The sequence below is a fragment of the Cryptomeria japonica genome, chromosome 8, assembly GCF_030272615.1.
Source record: "Cryptomeria japonica chromosome 8, Sugi_1.0, whole genome shotgun sequence".
Taxonomy (NCBI): Eukaryota; Viridiplantae; Streptophyta; class Pinopsida; order Cupressales; family Cupressaceae; genus Cryptomeria; species Cryptomeria japonica.
In genome coordinates, this window is record NC_081412.1 from 469958236 (window position 1) to 469977143 (window position 18908).

Consider the following 18908-nt stretch of genomic DNA (forward strand, 5'->3'; position numbering starts at 1 on the left):
TTGAATGGGTCCACTTACAAATCTATTCAATTCGTTTTTTTGGATAAGTGGTCCATCTTTATTGGTCCATTTGGATTTTGGTTCATCAGATGTGTACTTTTTGTAAGAAAACTAATTATCTCACATGCAAGAGGATAAAATACTAAAGTGGGAACTAAAATATGACATGTTTTGGAAAGGAAGAAGCATGTGTACACAATTCTGAAGATTGTGTTTGGCTAATTAGCACCCATATTGCTGGAGTCTGAGTTGGCATCTACACCCTTGTAAAAACAAATTCCTTTCTCTTCTATTTTATTTTCTTATATTTCATGTACTGTTGCAACCAATGTTTTAAGTGCTTTTTTCAAGGTTTTGTTTGAATTTTTGTTTTTCTGTAGTTTCATATTATAGTTTCCATTTGTTTCATACTTCACTTATATAAAATAAACTTTAGTCATTAATTCAGATCAGACTTTATAGCTCTGCATTCCTAGATTTCTACAGTTGCATTAGATTTCCTGTGAGTTTCAGGTTTCTGTTTCATTCTAGTTTCCAATTTTGTAAGGTTTGGAGCTCAAGCAGGTTTTTAAGTTGGGTTTGTAACATCATCTCAGAGATAAGTTTGATAACATTAACTGCAAAGTTGGCATAGCTTGATAATGTTTATAGAGAAATTTGTCATCTTACCTCAATTCCAATTTGGATGAATATCTTCTCCATAATGTCCACATTTCACTAGGAAAAGTGGCACACGAAGTTCCTTTTATTTCATATAGGCAACAAGGACAAAAAAAAGTAAGAAAATCATGCATCGATGAACCTTTGCAACTTTACCTTTTTGATTATATAATAAATAACTCATGTTTGCATATAAACTGCAGAAGTGTTTTTTCATCATCAATTATTTGGGTGATATAATCTATTTTTCTGATGTTTTCTGGTACATTGTTCAATGCATGCACATAAAACAGGTACAAAATGCACATATTTTCTTTATATCTTCTGCTTGCAACTCTGCTAAGCAGGGCCACTGTGTAATAAATTGTGCAATTTTAGATGCTCATATCTCCTCAGTGGTTTTAGACTCTCAAGTATCTAATTCTTTGTTAAGAGGATCTTTTGTTACTGTATACACTCAAGTGCCCTTAAGAAATGTGGGATTACTGTTGAAAAATAACATGATGTTCGCCAACGAAGGGCTTTCCTAAGCCATCCATAATGGTAGAACACTAAAATTAGATATGCCAATAAAGAAGATTTTGAATGGTTTTTTTGTGAGTGTTACAGTGCTAGATTTGAATTCATAACAAGGATCTCACATCAAAATCATTTTTCGAATTATCTCTCTTGTTATTTGGGAAGTTGGATCTTCCAACCGAAGCATGTGGAGGAGCAAGTTTACCTTCATCTCTGCTTGTTATCTCTTAGCTAGCAACATTTTTGCTTCATCACCATTGCAAGGATCCACTCCTTTGCCTTGTTTTTTGTCAGATTAAACTTTTTGTAAATTCCCTTTCAAATACATCACATAGTTAGCAAGGAATTTCATTTGTCTTGGATATTTTTCACAACTTTGTCCATTAATTATCTCCATGGTGTACATGGAGAGTGAAGGGTATAGGAGTAACATAGTTTTAAGAAGATGAAACCCTTAGATATCTGAAGAATTCAGGCCATGTATTCCTGACATTTTGGTGTATGGGATGACATCCCTCAATGTAGTCTTTCTCTTTTAAAGCATGGGAAACAAGTGGAGGATTTGCAGCACTAACAACTGCCCTTCCCCTTGAAATGCTTGCCTTGGCAAACAATAGCTCCATCTTAAAAATATTGTGCAATTCTTGAGGCCATTTTAAATTTCAAACATGTCAATGAGCTTTCATGTGCCATCTCTGGGTAAAAGTTTACAGGCACATGCTTTGTACTAAATGCGCTCATTGGAGCATTACATTGAATACGCCGAATTTGCGAAAAGGGGACTTATTTGATTTGTAAAACTAATCTGACTAGGGTTGAAGGGAACTTGTCTTATTTGTTTAACTTATGAAACAAGCAATGGATATTGTATTTATAGTTAGCCTGCAAGGATAGCAATTGTTTGCATCAAAGCAATCCAATGACACATATGGAATGTGGTAAAGTACAAAGTTGATAATTTTGAATTTCCAAATTAGATTTGTGATAATGGGATTTTAGTTTTAATTGATTATCTTTTGTTTCTGTTTTAGTTCCTATGAATGCATAGGTTAGATTAATAGACTATTTTTATGTTTGTTCAAACAGGTGTCCGTTACTTGGAAAAGGCAGTATTTAACTTTGATTATGGACAGTTAAAGTTGGTCTTTCATGCTCTTGAGGAGCGGGATCGAATTATCAAGAATGCACCACATCTTTGCAATGCTTTGCCAACTATGACTCCTTGTTATAATTGGTTTGAAGTCTTATATTTTTGGGCTGGACTAAAGCTGTACGACATAGTTGCAGGAACACGAATGCTGCATGTGTCACGTTACTGTTCAGCACAGGAGTCAGTTGAACTCTTTCCAACTCTTGCAAAAAGGGGACATGATAAAAGTTTGAAGGGAACAGTAGTTTACTATGATGGGCAAATGAATGATGCACGCCTTAATGTTGGCTTGGCTTGTACAGCTGCATTAGCAGGTGCAGCAGTGCTTAATCATGCAGAAGCCATAGCACTTCACAAGGATGAACTTACTGACAAAATCATAGGTGCACGTGTTCGGAATAGTTTGACAGGTAATGTATGGCTTTACTTTAGTAGTATTACTATTCATAGCATCTCATGTGAATTTCTATAGATGGTACCTAGATTGCAAATGAAGTTTAACAATAACTCTATTGATTTTTCATAATTAGTATCAATCAGTAGAGGAATTCCATAATCTTTTGTTGCAGAAATATTCCTCAAATGTTTTTGGGTTGTAGAGAAAAAATGAAAACATGACTACTGACAAGTCATTGTTTGCAAGATGCATGTTAGTTTACAATAATATAAACAGGAAAACAAAGATCCTTGCTTTTGATGCACCTATCAGCCTTTGTTGCTCAACTTCCCAAATTTTCATTCTCATGATTATTTCATCTTTTTCTTAATGTTCTTGAAAAGACAAAGATTTGCGTTCATGGTCCACCATATATATACCTCATATTGCATTCTTAATCAATGAATTATTTGAGTTATTGTTTAGAGACATCTCTTTCAGACATAATTGCATATATCGAAGTTTTGAACAAATCTATTATTTGTGATTGAATGGATGCACAATGGTATAGTCAAAAACTTATATTTTGTTTTCAAAAGTAACCCATTTTACAATATTGCTGTGGTTTGAATCTTCCAAACGGTCACATGACTTATATTATTTGTTAACTTTGCCATCCCTTTATAACTGTTTTTATTGTCAGGGATTTTCTTCCTAATAAATGGAAATGACAACTCAAATTTTTTCATATACACAGCCTGTGCTTGGGAATAGCTTCTATGACTTTTTCAAGATTTTCAAATGATTGGTGCTTTTTGAGCTTTTCAAACTTGTCTTTTCTTGGGTTGGCCTTTTTCAGTTAAACTTATAAGTTATATTCTAAAATATTAATAAGTCAATGTAACTACTTGGAGATTCACTCATTCCAGCAAAACATTGACGAATTTAGGATCAAAGGTTGTCCCATGATATTCACTTATTTCCTCTCGCTACCATGCCACATCCCCCATTCTGAAAAATATTCAAAGATATGAGCTTGTTGTGATGAATTGATCTATCTGGTGTGGGGAAATAAAAGAGAGGTTGGAACATTCTCTTTTGTTTCATTTTTGCCGCTGAAAGCATTTGGAATGGCTCTCTTTTTACTTTTTATGCTTTGGTTCTAATTTTTGTTGTTTCATTTTGTCTTCCTATGGATATAGAACCTAAACGGTCATTGTACAGCCTTTCAATCTTGTAATTATTTTATGCTTTACTTTTACCTCTTTTATATATACCTGTTGACGTGTCTGAAATTGCATTGCTGCAAACTCCATACGGCCAACGCAGAATAGAATAGCCAACTGATTATCCTACTCTCTCTTGAGATAAGGAAGTCTCTAATGCTGTTTTCTAAGTTTGATCAAAGGAGAAAACCTCAAGGTTTCTTTTGTCAGGTCTTGACTGCGGGATCTCTCAGTGGCTTGATGTGTTTATGCTGGAAACACAAGGGGACTTACGATTTGCAACAAGCTAGTCTGCCGTGATTCTCGAATTACGCAATAAAGAGCAAAAGGAAAGGGTTAGGAGATCTAAAACTAACAACACAGGTATGCGGGTAGACGGATTCAACATAACCAATTCCTGCTTGGCCAAAATAGCTCACAACCTTGCAGGAACGGTGCAATCTTCAAAGGGACTTGGAAGATTTTCAGACTGGAGACGCACAGCTAAGCACCCAATTCTGGCACAGCTTAGACGGACATCTGCAATTGAACTAAGCACAATCGAAGGCTCAGGTTAACCACACAAAAGGACACACAATCAGTATATCCTCAGTGGTATGAGCCTGAATCTATCAAATACCTGCACACCCAAAACAGAAAGATCTATCTAAAATACTGAAAGAAACCATGCAAACAGGATGAAAACAAGACAATTAACACCAAATCAATGTCTATATATTGATTTCATCTGCCTATTACAACAATTTCTACAGCATCTCTATGCTACTGCTAAGATCTAACCTATTCTAACTCTAAAATCTAACTATCTAACCATCTAACCCCTTTACAAAAGAAAGGCCCCTGCCTTTTATAGATTTTACAATAATGAATCAAAGGCTAGGATGGACTGCATCCAAGGGCCCTGATCTGCCTTTCAGAAGCTAGCAGCATTAACCCATGCCGAATTAATTCTCAGTTATCCAACCAGCAACTATCTCAACTACCTGCCACCATTTGGCTTTAATTCAGGTCTATCCAATCTTCTTGGTGGTTAGGAATAGTTATCCACAAAAATATTTTGCACGGGACCCATAGGCAGTTTACAATAAAGCCTTTTCAGTTTTAAAACTGAATTTCTGGACTTAAATCCAACTGTGTGCTTTTTCTTGAGAAGGCATAAACTTTGCAGCATTCAGTGTTCTTTGGTCTTTGGTCCCGATGGTGGACTTCATCTTTGTTCAGCGGCACGGTTACCAATGTTTGGTTGCTCTCGCGCTCCTGCAGCATGTTCCCACATCTTTTCTTTTTCGAGTCTTCAGCGCTTGGCCTTGAATTGTGATCCTTCCTTGATTTGCGTTTGAGGCCTTCTCCTGGTTCTTCGATGACGTCCTGCGATCAATCAACCAATTTCACTTCATTAAATTAATTTGAAAAATTAATTAATTAATTTAACAAATATTAAATTTAATTACGACGTCTGGCTTGAGAAGCTCTTTGTGAGATGTATCTTGAAAATGCTTCTCCTTTCTGTTCGAATGTGAAATCTGATCCTTGGTCTTGATGTTTGGGCGATTTACTTCTGCATGATTTTACCTTTGGAGTCTTGGGTGTTTTGAATGGGTTTATGGCGCGATTCTGGAGGTTTGAAGAACCTCTGCAAATTTTAAAATCCTCTAACTCATGCTTTTCTGGTGAATTTCGGAGCATTGGCACTATTCTGCAATTTTCAAAAACTTCGGACCCTTTGCCACTCTCTGCAAACTCTAAGAATTTCGGACCTTTCAAGCGTTTTTGGCAAACTGGGAGTTTTTCGGAGCTAAACACGTTTTGGCAAATTTGATATATATTTTGAAATTTCGGAGCTATTTCACCCTTTGCAAATTGCGGAGTGTTTTGAATGAATTTAAACGCTTTATCATTTTCGGACCTTCTGGCCCGTTTTGCAAATTTCGGAGCATTTAGCCTTTTTTACAAGTCAGAAAAGTTTTCGGACCTAAATGCCCTTCGTAAAACTTCGGATCTATAAATGCGTTTGGTAATTTCGCGATTTTAACCTTCTGGAGCTTTCAGCGTTTTGAAGCATATTTTGCGAACTTAAACAAACTTCGGAGCTCCCAGCGTTTTTTTGTAACCTGTAGAATTTTCGGACCTAAAGCTCGATTTTGCAAAATCGATACACTTTAAAATTTCGGAGCTAGGGTCCGAATTTAAAGGTTTAAGGCGAATTTCGGACCATTGGGGTCTTTTGCAAATTTATAACAAACTTTCAAATTTCGGAGCTAGGGTCCGAAATTGGGCGTTTAAGTGAAATTCGGACCTAAAAGCACTTTTGGCAAGTTAAGTGAATTTCGGACCTCCAGCCAGTTTTGTCAACTTTTTCACTTTTTGCCCTAGGGTCCGAAATTGGACAACTTAAGTGATTTTCGGACCTCTGGGGGCTTTTTGCAAACTTTTTGAAATCTTTAAATTTCGGCCCCAGGGTCCGAAATTGGGTGTCTTAAGTGAAATTCGGACCTCTGGGGCATTTTTGCAACTTTTGAACTTTTTCAAATTTTCGCCCCAGGGTCCGAAATTGGGCAAATTAAGCGTTTTTAAACGTTTTTCTCAAGAAGTGCGAGCTTGGGCACTTGGGCAAGTTTGTCAAGATCTCCCCGGAGGATCATTTTATGGAATATAACATTTAAGTATAAGAAAGAAGAAGGACTTATACTTTAAGTTATATTCCATATATACTTTCAAGATGTTTGAGAGTGGTTTCAGACCTCCAGGAGTTATATTGCAAATTCTAGTTTTTGGAGGATTCCTCAGTTTTCCAGACTTAGTCAAATTTCAGGATCAGGAAATTCCAGACTTAGCCAAATTTCAGGGTCAGGAAATTCTAGACTTAGCCAAATTTCAGGGCATTTGAAGATTAAGATGACATTCTAGACTTCATCACTCACCAACTTGATCCTTCATATCCCATTCCTCTTCCGCAAAGACAGAAAGGCACAAAACCGGGGGGTCCCTGTCCAAGACGGGGATGGGTGTGCGATTCGCACAACAATACCATAACAGGAAATGATTTTGATTTGGTATTAGCAGCATAGGGAATATGGTACAAAATGGCAATTTTCTTGATGTGAATATACATAGATTTGCAATGAATTACATTGGAATCTCCATAGAAATTGGGTTTTATTTTTTCATACAAAATAGTATTGTTAATGTTGTTGCATTTGTTCTTTTAATGTATAGGCAAATTGTGATTTGTAGAACTGTTCATTCTTATATAAATTGCAGTTAACAACTAAATTTCCATCACTGTGTTTATGTCAAGAGTCTTTAGTTTTTGCAGGATAACCAAATAAAAATAATGTATATGAATCCGCAATGTGATAGCATTTTTTGAAAACATGATTCTTATAGTACATCATAGTTAGAAAGAGAGAATTTTAATGTCCTCACATGACTGAAGTAGATCAATGTGACTTGAAATAATAATTATTAAAATAGAGGAAGTACTCAGAAAGAGGGCCCTAATTTATGAAATAAATTAAACAATGAGAGCTAAAGCAAAGAAATAAAATAAGACTGTTAAACAAAAAATAATTAAACCTCGTACCATAAGATCTAAGCACAAGTACAAATAGCCATTTGACAGAAGGTCACCTCAATGAAGCATAAAGCTTATGATGATCAAAATGGGAGACTGTGAATGCAAAGTGGTGCTATAACAATGTTTGCAGCAAGGCCTAGGCCAGAAGAGCTAAGAGCATCAATGTTGACGACCACTGTGGAAGGATCAATGCAAGATCTGACAGAGAACAATAGCTTTAAGCTGGTATCTTCTTGCAACAAGATGCCCAATCGGGACTTTTAATCTGAAGCGTCTTCTCAATCTTTCAATTCCAAATTTCCTTTCCTCTTTTGGATCGTTGCTGTCTTCAACATATAGAGTTGTACTTTGCTATAGTTTGCTTTGAAGTTGAGTAACATCAATCCCCATTTTAACTGCTTAATGATAGCAACCACCTAGACTGCAAATGTGACAGGATATTTGTCCATTTGGAATCTGAATTGCAAATAAGGCCAGTTGGGGGACTTGGCGTGTCATCTCCTCTGGTCCCTTTGACTCCAGGAGTAATTGAGTAGGATGTCCGAAGAAAGTTACTCTGAACTTTCTCATCTACACACATGAGTTTCATGGGCCTCTGCCCATCTTCTGAATAACTCTGCTTGGACATGCCTCTATTTTTGGTGTTTTTGTTTCTTGTTTCAGGTTCAATCATCTACTGTACCAATTTTTGTAATATTTACTTCCATTTATGCACTAGGATCTTTTTCTTGGTGTCATTGCCTTAGGGTTTTTCATCTGTAACTTTGTCTAGTATTCGAAGGCCCTTGTCTTCTGATTATTGGCTTTGACTCACTGCCCAGTTTGTATTCTGCTGGTCCATGCCCTGGTCATACCCTTGACCATAGTTCAAAAACTTGGACTTGGGTAAAACTCAGCATCCCAAAAACTTGACTCAGACTTGAACTTGACAAAGCTTGACATTTAAGATAGATTCTATAAAATACCTTGAGAAGTGCAGTGAATGAATTAAGAAAAATTGTACTGTCTATTTTGATTATCAATCTTTGTTAAATCAATTTGTCTCCAACTTTTTCTGTTCTCTCCTAGTAGTAGCCAGCCTCTGAAGCTAAATCTAAATCCTTTTTAGGAGGGAATGATTCATCGTGTCATCTCATATTACTTTGCTACTGCTTGTCTCTCCATTTTGGCAAGATCTTTGTCATTGAACATGACTTCCTTGCCCTTGGTAATCAAATCTCAAAGATAGATTAATGTCTATTCAGCAAGATCTTTGTCATTAAACATGATATTCTTACCCTAATAAGGATCAATATCATTGAAGTCAATGGAATCATGAAACTTCTTCCCCTTTACTTTTTTGGTGTAGAGATAAAGGTTGTATTTGACAAAGAGAAGGTCATTGAGGCACTCTTGAGTCAACATGTCCCCCATCTTCATCTGAAAGCATTCACAGGCTCTAATTGCACTCACACTCATAAGTGCCATAAGGATAGCATAAAACACAGATGCTAGCCTTTGGAGATTACATGTTCAAGCAACATAATATTCCTGTCACAAGTTTATAAAAAGAAATTAGTAATATTATAAGTATTAAGTTAAATTTGGAAATATCAAAGCTAAATTTGCATTTTATCAAATAACTTAAATAAGTGTATAAATGACTTGATTCATTTTACCTTGCTGTTGGATTGTTCCCTTTAGAATGCATAGGGTTGAAGAAAACCCTCCCTTCACAGCTTTCTAGACCTATAAATTGTCAAGAATGTATCTCTAATGGTTTTGTTGGGTGTCATCCTCTTTGTGCATGCGGTGAGATCTGCTGTAATCTTCTAATTGGCCTTAAAGGAATTGGAGAAGAAAAAAATTGGTTTAAGTAGTATCCAATGGCATGTATTGGCTGGTGTAGTTGGTTGGTCAATTTGTGATCAATTATTCTCCAAATAATTTCACATTTCTCTTATTTCCACCATAATAATATGATAGGGTTTCATTAGCATCCTTCATGACCTCATAGAGATACTCCATTAACATTTTATCCCCATTACAAATATATAACCTTGATGAAGTTCTGTAACCAAAAAATTTGAAATTTTTTTTATTAGAAAGTAAATAGAATTGAAAAAATCAACAAATCAAGAATTCATGATCATAAGTTTTTAAGTTACTTAAAGTATCTCTTTTGTGATTTTTGTCAAACACATTATCAAAGACTGTCCTAACAACCCTCTCTCCTACACCCCTAGTGCAATATTGAGACTCCAATCCTTGATGGTTCACAACCATCTACTTGAGAGAAGGTAGTATATGTGATAAAGCTTGTGGCAAACTGTGCGATCCCTAATCACACAGACTTCTTTCTTTTGGCATGCTTTCTTGTGAAGATAAGCACCTGATTGTGGTTGTAAATAAATTTTGTGATTTTCTTGCATCTTCAATTATATTTTTGTTCCATCCAATCCTCCCATTGTCCTCAAGCATTATATCAATGCACTAAGAAGCACAAGGGCTCTAAATTATGGTAGGGTGCCTCTCTTGTGAGGTCTCCCTATAGCCACATATGTGCCTGTGTTGTTAGTGAGAACTTGAAAGACTTTCTTCACCCCCACCTCTTGCCTTCAACAAATTGAGCAAAGTCTTTGCATTCTTGAATTTGTGGGAGGCATCTATGGACTAAAAGAACACCAATGTGCCAATGGAAAAGCCACTTTCAAGCTATTGAAAGTCTTAATTCTGCTCTCTGTCCACCTATAAAGGATCAAATGCTGCCGCCATTGAAATATTCTCTTTGTGTCTTCTACTATTAAATATGTATTTTTGATGGCTTCCTATAGCAATAGGCCATTGAAATTGTGTAGAGTTTTTGTCATAAACCATGCATTGGTAACAGTCAATGCATTGGGTTGCTTGCCATATTGAATGCTATATTATTAAACTTGCCTATCTATTCAACTTGCAAGTTCTCTCGGAGATTTAGAACTATGCTCTTGGTAACAAGGCCTCTGGTTTTGATGTACTCGTTTCTTCAACTATTATTAATTTTAATGGTGAAAAATATTAGGGTTTCCACAATTAGATGTATGAAAACTGCTAATATTTAGACTTAGGGATCATTACATTGAAGAGGGGTAAACCCAATAGATCTAGCCACAAATTAACAAGGATAGGGCTGAGAATTGTATCGGGTTTACTAGATTTGGATTGATTGCGCTCTTTGAAGTTGAATTGCAAAATGCTGAAATTAGGGTAAATGTGCTGGAATTAAAGTAAAAACACATGAATAACGAGCTATAATCGTCGGATCGAGCCACAAACGTGGATTTGAGGAATGCAAGTCTATTTGGATTTATTCCTAGAAGGAGCTCCTAAAATGTCAGGACCGGTGTGCCTGTCGCACCGGTCCTCTGCACTTTTCTAAAGAGGAATCTGTTAGTCACTGTAAATAAAGCCAATTCTAAAGTTTGCAGCTCCGTACCTGTTCCTGCGCACACTAGAGAGGGGAAATAGGTTGGGGTTTGCCTTAGGTCAAACCCAGGTTTTGGAATTAACCATGAAATAGAAATAAAATGTAATTGAATTGTAATAATGGAAATGTTCTCCTTTTGAGGGAGATGCTGAATAATGACTGAAACACTAATGATATACCTCTTAATGGAGTTTTGTTTGTCTCCACAAGGAATTAGGGTTTCATGAAGTCTTCATATACATAGAACATGGATGTCAACTCCAAAGCTTGAATCTTGACCTTACCTCTGCTCCAATGCTTGAAAGAAGACTGATTACTTGCTCACTTGAATTTGAATGAATGCTTGATTGCTTGATCGAACTCCTAGATTATGTGATTCTTCTAAAATGAGAGGGGTAGACCTCCTTTTATATCTGTTTGTCAAAAAACAACTTAATTTTCCGACATGAGCTAACATGGGATCTAGGTCGCAACTAAATTGATGTGACCGCTAAGGGGCCCAAAAATAGGTCTTGATTGAGAGGACTAGAGCGCCAACGCCCTGGTCTTGACTAATCAGGAACCAAGAAACAAGGGGGAAATGAAGTGCAAGGTGAAAATAATGAAGAATTTGCATGGTGTGAGCAGAATCAAGGCCCCAATCAGGCCTCAAGACACAAACGCCAAGGTGAGGGCCCAAATGAGGACAAAATTGTAAGGGAGTACAATTTAGGATGCTACATATATATATATGTATTTGCTGTTTCAACTATACAAAAATATATGATGAAGATACAATTCAGGTTGATAAGATTCAATAAGAGCACTAAAGCACCTAGTCTTAACTTTCTTTAGATTCAACTATCTTTTCATGCTTTAACATGATGAAGATACTATCTAATGTAATCCGTATCAATATAAGCTTTATAGAGTTGTCTAGGTTTTGGAATTTTTTTTTTCCTTACATAACTGCTTTATCTACAGTAATTTTGATTTTATTCAATGTCTATTTTTGTATTATTTTTGCTATGCTTAATATAATTGTTGTGAATGATTCCTAGGACCTCACAAGAAAAAAGTTTTTATTAGTTTAAATTTTATTCAAAAGTTATAAAACATATCTTCCCACCATGGGCAGGAGATCATGAACATTGACATGAGCATACACATATTGAGCATAGGTTGTCTTTTGATACTATCTACTAAATATCTATGGCACTTTATTCACTCTTAGTCTTGATTGATAATGTTTTATATAACAAGCCGCTTGTCATTTAATAGAGGTGGTCTATATATATGGCTATATTTATATTTCCCCTTAAGGCCTTTCTTACCATAAAAGGACTGATGCCACAACATTAAGGAAAATAATCTTATACATAGGGGACCATAGGTAACTTAGGTCTACCATCAGGGTAATTTGTGCAGAAATTAGTAAGCTTTCATGTGGCCTTTGTCTTCTGAACACTGTGTACATACAAATCTGGCCTTCGTTAAGATGAAGGCTAGTTTGGTAGCATACACATTACATTAACCTAGTCATTGATCCATGAATTAGGATGGATGTTCCATGCACATAGCCATCAACTAATGGATTCTTTGTCAACTCTCGAACACTCCAAAAACATTATTGTTGTTGGGTTAATTAGTAGTTGTTAGTTGTTGTCGAGGGGTCGACGGTTAGCCGATGGTTGCCAACTGTTGGCACTCGTAGCCGGTTGACACCCTTACATATGTCTATGTACTTATCTTCGGGCTATGTTATGTGGGACGAGAAATGCTGTTTTGGAGATATACTGTAATTCTGTTATCAATGAATATATTTGTGAGTTCTCTATACATTGTGCATATATGTACTGTTACATTTTACTTGCATTCTGTTATTTTCTGAACATGTACCCCAAGGGGCAAACATTTGGCAATTCGTCTTTGATTACCAACAATGCACAATTACAGTTTCCTTTTCAGCTGACGCATTCACTTGGGTGTTTGACATTCTGGGACAGGGCCGTGTTGATGTGTTTTTTATGCACATGCGAACACAGAATAAAATACCTAAAGGTACCTTATCCTCTCTTGAACAAAGTTTCTTGACTGCCGAAGATTTTGCCGAAGGATCAATCGAGGCAACTCTAAGGTTCTTGTATGTAGGTTCTCTACATGTGGATAAGCTTCTTGTGGTATGATGTGATTTTGCTGGAATCACAAGGGGACTTACGTTTGACTGCCTAAACGTCTGATTTGCTTTGGATATTGCTGGAACGTGAGATTTTACTGGCCGTTGATTTTGAAAAAAAAGGAAAAAGGAGAAAGGTTGAAACGAGATCTATTTCTAATACTAAGAATGTAAGAGCAATGAATGACCTTTGATGAAATTCTAACTAAGTCTTGCTTTGACATCCTAGGACCATCTCCACAAGGTTAGTGCAATCTTCTGAGGAAAGCTTTATGATGTTCAGATCACCACTACAAGCATGGACACCATCAGGTTGATACATATCAATGAAGAAGCGATAATTGAAGTTAAGCTTAAGCTGAATGATTCCAGTTGACTACGCAAGGCAAGTCTGCAATCAACAAACTGCTAGTAGTATGGATATACATATTTCACCATCGATCATACACATTTCTTCCACTCATCTAATAACATGAAATCAAATTTGAGAAGTATAGAGACCATGCAAATTGTTGAATCGACCCATAGAATTCATCATTTCTTCAATGAAGTTAACAAGTCCTTTACAACATCTTGGCAACAACCTTTGTCTTCTCTTTCTACTCTACTCTAACTATTTCCTATTCTCTGACTATTCACTATTATCTATTCTTTATCAACCAACTATTAACCTTTACAAATGAGGAGCCAAGCCTTATATAGAGAAACCCTTTACAAATAGATGACTCTGATTGATTTAGAATCAATGGCTAGGATTACAAGATAGAAACCCTAATTAGGGTTTGTTACAACAAACTTCCTTAGCCAATTAGAAAATTACACTCCAGGAGTGAGGACCAATAGGAAGCAGGGGTAGGTGCCTCGAAGTTTGTGCCATCCCCGATGAGTCAGATACATTGAATCTGGACACGCTGAGGTGGACCAATCCGACTGGAGGAATGATGACTGGGATGCCACCTTGTTTGACACTTGTAACTTGGTTGATGTTCAATTTGATGAGGTTGAGAAGCTAACTTTGATTAACTCTTCTGAGACTATCTACTTCTTTAACGGACCCTTGCACTGACCTTATTTGATTCTCCTTTGTCTTTGACGTGATGGGTGGGTGGTGTACCTTTCCTTGAAATGCTGGCAACACCTTTCATCGTCATCTTGTGGTTCCTTAGTGTGGCAAAGTGAAGGTTCTGGAGGTAGCTGGCAATTCCTTGGAACACCTTGAGTCTTCCCTTTTGCCTGTGGAATGTCCTTGACGATGATGGACTGGAAGTGGTCGTCCTTGATGATGCTGGACTGAAAGAGGTCATCCTTGATGATGCTGGACTGGAAGAGGTCGTCCTTGCCCTGGTTTTCTCCATCTACAAAATAAACCAAAAGGTGATTAAGTACATATGACATGTTCATTTCAACAAAGCATTTTCCACCTTAAATCATCAACAAGAAGACTTCAAAATAAAGTTCGCTCAAAATCCTTCCCAGGGACAGGCCCTATAAGAATTTCGCCCTGGACCCTTTGGAAGGGTCAGGAGCAAAATTTGCTATTTTGCCCAATTTAGACCTCTTTTCAACATTATCTCACAATTAGCTCTTCGCCTGGCCCAAACAAGGTGAAAAATAGGAGTTTCAAAAGATTTCGCCCTGGATCCTCTGGAAGGGTCAGGAGCAGATTTTGCATTCCAGGATAATTCTATCACTTGTTTACTCCAAAATTCCTCCCAAGGCAAACATATGATAGCTTTCCTTCCTCCAAAGCCTAGGGATCCATGCTTTGACCTTTATCATGAGCAAGTTAGGTGAAATTGAGAATTTCGCCTTGGACCCTTTGGAAGGGTCAGGAGCGAAATTCACTCTTTAGCTCAAAATCCTTACCTCTTGGACTCAAAACCTATTGAAACACATGCCTATGGCCATCTTCAAGTCCAATTCGCCTTGATCACCGTCCTAGCCTATCACAAACTTGAAGGAAAAATGACATTTTGAGAATTTCGCTCTGGACCCTTTGGAAGGGTCATGAGCGAATTTCTTGATCTTGGACAAAACACTCACTTCTTTCACTCACAACCCCCCCAAGGCATGCTTGAGGCAATCTTTTAAGCCTAGTCACCCTCACTAGTGATTTGACCTTACACAATTTTGAAGGAAAAATGAGATTTTGTGAATTTCGTCCTGGACCCTTTGGAAGGGTCAGGAGCAAAATTCAAGTTTTAGGCTTGATCTTACTCTTCCTTTACCTCAATTCACTTTACAAGGCAAGAATACTTCACTCCACCTTCAACCATGCCATAGGCATTAAAGTTTTAGCTTCACTCATGGAGGAAAAGGGTGGTTTGAAGAATTTCGCTCTGGACCCTTTGGAAGGGTCAGGAGTGAATTTATTCCTCTAGCCCAAAACCATCATTTTTGGAGACAACAATCCATTCAAGGGCAATCTCAAGGGCTTCTACCACCTTTGTCTAGGCCTAGCTTGGCACAAATATCAAAGGAATAGGTGGATTTTAGAATTTTGCTTAATTCCTTCAAATTTGATTATCACTGGCAAGTCAAAGTCACACCTAAGGACACGCCCAATCCTAATTCACCTTGAACCACCCTAGACTTGGCATAAAATTGAGGGAAAATAGAGGTTTGGAGAATTTCGCTCTGGACCCTTTGGAAGGGTCAGGAGCGAAAATCTCATTCTAGGCTTGATATTTCATCTTTTATTGCTTTCCATCATTCCTCAAGGCAAGAACATGTCTATCCTTCTTCCAACATGCCTTGGACACTAAGAACTTGGCCTAACAAGGAAGACAATGAGGTCCATGAAGATTTTTGCTCTAGACCCTTTGGAAGGGTTAGGAGCGAAAATCATGTTTTAGGCTTGATTCTTCATTTCTCCAACTCCAAACCACCTCAAGAGGCAAAGACATGCTATGTCACTTCCATCCACGCCATAAAAAGACCAAGGACTTGACCTCCAAGGAAAAATAGGTGTTTCTAAGAATTTCACTCTAGACCCTTTGGAAGGGTCAGGAGCGAAATTCTTGTTTTTGGACAAAATCTCCACATTTTGATGCTTCCATTCACTTCCTAAGGCAAGAACATGTCAAAACACATCCAAACATGCCTTAAAAAACTAAGAACTTTGTCTGGACAAAGAAGAAATTGAGGATTATTAGGATTTTCGCTCTGGACCCTTTGGAAGGGTCAGGAGCGAAATCCTCATTCTTGGCTAGTTTCTCACTTCTTTCATCCCATTCTCCTTCAAACCTGATCAATTCAACTTCCCCCCATCACAAACAAGACAATCCACCATCCAACTAGCACCAGACAAGGTTAAACTAGGTCTTAAGGCCAAAAAGAATGCTAAATGGAGGATTTTGCTTTGGACCCTTTGGAAGGGTCAGGAGCAAAATTCTTCTCCCAGGTTATTTTCATCATTTCAAAGCCTTAAATCTCCTCTCCAAGGCAAACATGCATCCAAGGCCTCCAAACCATGTCTTAGAAGTCACAAATTTGGTCATGCTAAAGAGCAAAATAGAGGAAATATGAATTTCGCTTTGGACCCTTTGGAAGGGTCAGGAGCGAAATTCTCATTTTAGGCTCATTTCTTGATTCCCTTCTCCTTTCCTTGGCTTGGACATAACTTGTTAGGCCTCCTTTGATCTCTATCAAGCTCACCTTGGCATCCATTTGGAGACTTTGTGAAGAAAAATATGGTTTATATGAATTTCGCTCTGGACCCTTTGGAAGGGTCAGGAGCGAAATTCACCTTAGGCTATGATCCTGACTTCATTTTTTCACATTTCTTCATTCAAACAAGTGTTTTTACCTTCATTCAAGCCTAGGAATGGGTTAGCTCATAGTTTGGGTCAAGGTGGAGTGTCTTGTAGAGGAATTCGCTCTGGACCCTTTGGAAGGGTCAGGAGCGAAACTCCTATTTAAGGCTCAATTCACCTCCAAACTGACTTGACTTTGTCTTAGACTTGATCCTAGATCCATTTCCTTCTATATCCTTGCAAATTTGCTCGATCATTCAATGATTTAGGTGAAGAATTTAGGTCCTTTGTGGAATTTCGCTCTAGACCCTTTAGAAGGGTCAGGAGCGAAATTCGCTTTGGACCCTTTGGAAGGGTTAGGGGCGAAATTTGACATTTTGGCCTCTCCGTCAGGATTAAATTATGGAATATAACATTTAAGTATAAGTCTTTCTTATACTTTAAGTTATATTCCATATATACTGTCAGGATGTTTGAGAGTGGTTTTGGACCTCCAGGAGTTATAATGCAAAATCTAGTTTTTGGAGGATTCTTCAATTTTCCAGACTTAGTCAAATTTCAGGATCAGGAAGACATTCCAGACTTAGCCAAATTTCAGGGCATTTGAAGATTAGGATGACATTCCAGACTTCATCACTCACCAACTTGACCTAGCTTAGATCTTCAAGGATGATACTCACTCACCAAGCAAGACACAATTAGCAACAAGAGCAAAACCAGGCCCTAAGGAAGACTCTCAAAGAAACCCTAATTCTGGGGCCCCGTGGACTCACCCTGGCTCAAGCAGAGCCTGCTCTCTTAATAATCCCTCTGGCAACACTCAGCATGCAAAGGCTAACAGACAAAACCCTAAAAGACCTAGAAAAACAAACCCCAGAAAGCAAAATAGTAGGGGTCCCCATTTGCAATGGGGCGATGTGTGAATACGTCACAACAGGCCGGAAGATTGATAAATCAGCCACGAAGATGACTGCCGAGCAGAAGCAGAAAGTCCTGCGTTTGGTCTGTCGAGGTAATTTGACACCTGTCGAGTGGAAGATGGTGAACACACCCAAGGGTTGTAGTCTGAAGAAATCATTTATTGTACCAGGGGAGTGGCAGTGTTTGCTCGACATCATGAAGAGTTGACTGATAGGGGCTAGCCGAGCTTCGGATACCGTAGTGCTGCTGCTTGCTTTGATGAATGGCTAACGCAACGACACAATGTACAATTGGGCGTCCGTGCTATTAGAACTGATTCATGAGTTCATGTCATTACGACATAAAACCTTTTACATGCCCTACCATGCTATTGGGCTTTTCTTGGATGTTGTATGAACATAGGTGCCTCTCGACCAGTATGAGTTGCAGCCACAGAGTCGTGTGGACCCTTCCCGACTGCCCATATTCTACTAGAAACACTTGGACACTTTTACAGGTGGCGGTGATGCTCAGTCCATTAAGAAGCATAGGCGTCAGGTAGTTGCATCAAAGAGTGAGACAAAGACAATTGAGGAGGCCGACAACAGTGGAGAGGAGTCGGGGGATACTTCTTCGAGGGTTAGCAGAGGAAGCTATACAATCCACATGGTGAGATGAGGGGAGGCGAGTAGCGGTACTGTGGGAGATGCATTGGACAACGAGGAGGGAGCCGTGGGTATTGCAGGACTTGCACCATCAGGTGGTGTCACACTCTTGGGTGAACTTGTACCGCATGTTGTCTTTGCTCTAGCCTTGTTACAGGTCTAGGGTGGATTGGCTCCACTTACTACTTTAGGTGTTGGTGAGCCGAGGTGAGGTGAGTAGCGATACTGTGGGATGATGCATTGGGCAACGAGGAGGGAGCCGAGGGTATTGCAAGAGTTGCACCATCAGGTGGTGTCACACTCTCGGGTGAATTTGTACCACGCATTGTCTTTGCTCCAACCTTGCTACAGGTCTAGGGTGGATTGCCTCCACTTACTACTTCAGGTGTGACTGTTGGAGCCATACTTGTGCCAGGGTTTGGGTAGTTGCGGACACCACTCACCCTAACACCTAGTGTGGAGACAGTAGTTGAGGCCATG

The 18908-nt window shown here is 38.2% G+C and overlaps 1 protein-coding gene across 1 annotated transcript in view; it reads left to right on the top strand.

The window, feature by feature from the left end:
* LOC131079542 (glycerol-3-phosphate dehydrogenase SDP6, mitochondrial) overlaps nt 1–18908 on the top strand; it is a 114772-nt gene that overhangs the window by 38079 nt on the left and 57785 nt on the right. The window contains exon 2 of the mRNA XM_058017519.1: nt 2266–2739. Coding sequence (XP_057873502.1) covers nt 2266–2739 — 474 coding nt within the window. The remainder of the gene's footprint in view (nt 1–2265; nt 2740–18908) is intronic.